Raw genomic sequence first — 2,003 nt, 5'->3', positions numbered from 1 at the left:
TGTGAGGGGCGTAACATTTCCGTCTCACGCTTGAGGTATTCGGCCAATCACAACACAGTGGATAGCTGGCCAATCAGAGCACACCTCGCTTTTCAGACCGATGAGCTTTGTAAAAATCGACGCGTTTCAGAAAGGCGGGGCATAGAGGAGAAACAATAATGTACAGTATGTGGAAAATAATGTGTTTTTTGAACTTTAAACCGCATAAACACATTTCATTACACCAAATACACAAAATAATGTTCTTTTTAGCAGCATCATATGACCCCTTTAAACACTTAAGTACACTTCGTTTAACTAGTACATTTTAAATCAATATGTTGTAACAATCTTTTGTCATTTGCATGTTAAGCAAACTTATTTTGATGTGTTGACTAACATACTAAAGCACGTTTAAAGTACTGGATTATAATTTTAACTGTATTATTCAATATTACATTTTAAATGTACTTAATGACAGCTTCATCATTACAAATGTGTAATTACAAATATATTTAAAAACATGACAAGTTTCAATAGAAATGACATTATATTTTAGTTTTTCATACAGTATATGATTGTCAGTACATTATGCAGTGCACTTATTTCAAAGACAATAGAAGTAAATATGAAATTACATATGCAAACATATTTCAAAGACAGAAGTAATTATGAAATTACATATAAAGATGTACATCCTACTTAAGTGGGTTAAAAACACTAAAATTCAACTAATTGCATTTAAAATCAATTTCAGTTATAATATATTTTCATTTTCATGCAAGTGTCTGAAACATTACATTTATTATATTCCATTTGCACTCAAGTATGTTCTTTTAAAGTACAGTATATTATTTGCATACTAATTTTTTTTTGAAGTATGTACTCTTTTTTTTTTTTAAATGAAGTGTACTTCTTTTCCTCAAGGGCAAAAAATTAGATACAGACAGTTCATGTATGGAAGAAACACATTTTTGGAGAGAGGAAGAGACTTGACTCCTGTCATGGACGTGTAAACCTGGCAAGCTTTGATTATAAGCACAAGGAAAAAAAGCCTTGTACTTTCTCATTCTGAATCTTGAATGAATACTGATGAAGGTGATGCTAATGGAGATGTCTGACCTTGCTGGGTTTGTTAAAGAGACAGGATCCTCCTCCCTTCAACAGGAACTCTTTAAAATCGGTGATACTGCACTTAGAGAAAGTCCGCGGGTGTTGGACCCTGAGAAGAGAGACAAATGCAGGGACAAAGCTTTCACAGCTGATGTAAAGAAGCCAAAGTTCACACTTTCAATGTTTGTCTCTATTTCTGTCTATTCTCTATTCCACTGACAGACCCACTGAGACGCGTAATATTTAAAATTCTCATTATATTAATAAGAAATAACTACACTGTGTGCATACGATGATAATTTGATATCACACACATGCACACAATCTATAAAACACACAGTGTGTATCAGCAGGTGTGCTGATGTTAATTAATTCTTAAATTCTATTGTGTGTTTTGATGCTGTTGTTTGTGTGTAGTAAGTGATGATGTTTATAGGTGGCCACGTAGTGATGTCAAAACTGAACACACACACACACATACACATACACATACAGGAGTCATAATGATAGTATACGTTATATAGACTTGTCATTGTCAATCCCTATATATCACTAAATGTATGTGTGGATCATCTTACCCAGTGTCCTCCATGATACAGCCCAGCCAGGAGTTCATGCACCCACAATCCTCTGAGAATAACAGAACACACACACACACACACACATACAATCAATCAGTCATTTCTTAATATTTTATGTATGTCAGTATCAACGTAGTTACATAAGCAAGACTTTTAAATGAGTGTGTACTTCTCTTTAATGCTGAATCCCATTGAATACCAAGATTCTGAGCCAAACTCTGGGCCAGCAGTGGTGCCATCGTCCACGTAGAGCCAAACTGCACACACACACACACACACACACACACACACACACACACACACACACACACACACACACACACGTTGTGT

The 2,003-nt window shown here is 34.9% G+C and overlaps 1 protein-coding gene across 1 annotated transcript in view; it reads right to left on the bottom strand.

Moving 5' to 3' along the window:
* Window positions 1-2,003, bottom strand: part of adam23b (ADAM metallopeptidase domain 23b) — a 53,608-nt gene that overhangs the window by 15,488 nt on the left and 36,117 nt on the right. Inside the window, exons 13-15 of the mRNA XM_016462908.1 lie at window positions 1,843-1,930; window positions 1,671-1,722; window positions 1,102-1,201 (exon numbers count right to left, since the gene is read on the bottom strand). Coding sequence (XP_016318394.1) covers window positions 1,102-1,201; window positions 1,671-1,722; window positions 1,843-1,930 — 240 coding nt within the window. The remainder of the gene's footprint in view (window positions 1-1,101; window positions 1,202-1,670; window positions 1,723-1,842; window positions 1,931-2,003) is intronic.

Source organism: Sinocyclocheilus anshuiensis, unplaced genomic scaffold (genome assembly GCF_001515605.1).
Source record: "Sinocyclocheilus anshuiensis isolate Anshui unplaced genomic scaffold, SAMN03320099.WGS_v1.1 scaffold732, whole genome shotgun sequence".
NCBI classification, from domain to species: domain Eukaryota; kingdom Metazoa; phylum Chordata; class Actinopteri; order Cypriniformes; family Cyprinidae; genus Sinocyclocheilus; species Sinocyclocheilus anshuiensis.
Note: the sequence above shows the minus strand (reverse complement) of the source record. Positions and strands in the feature narration are given on the sequence as shown.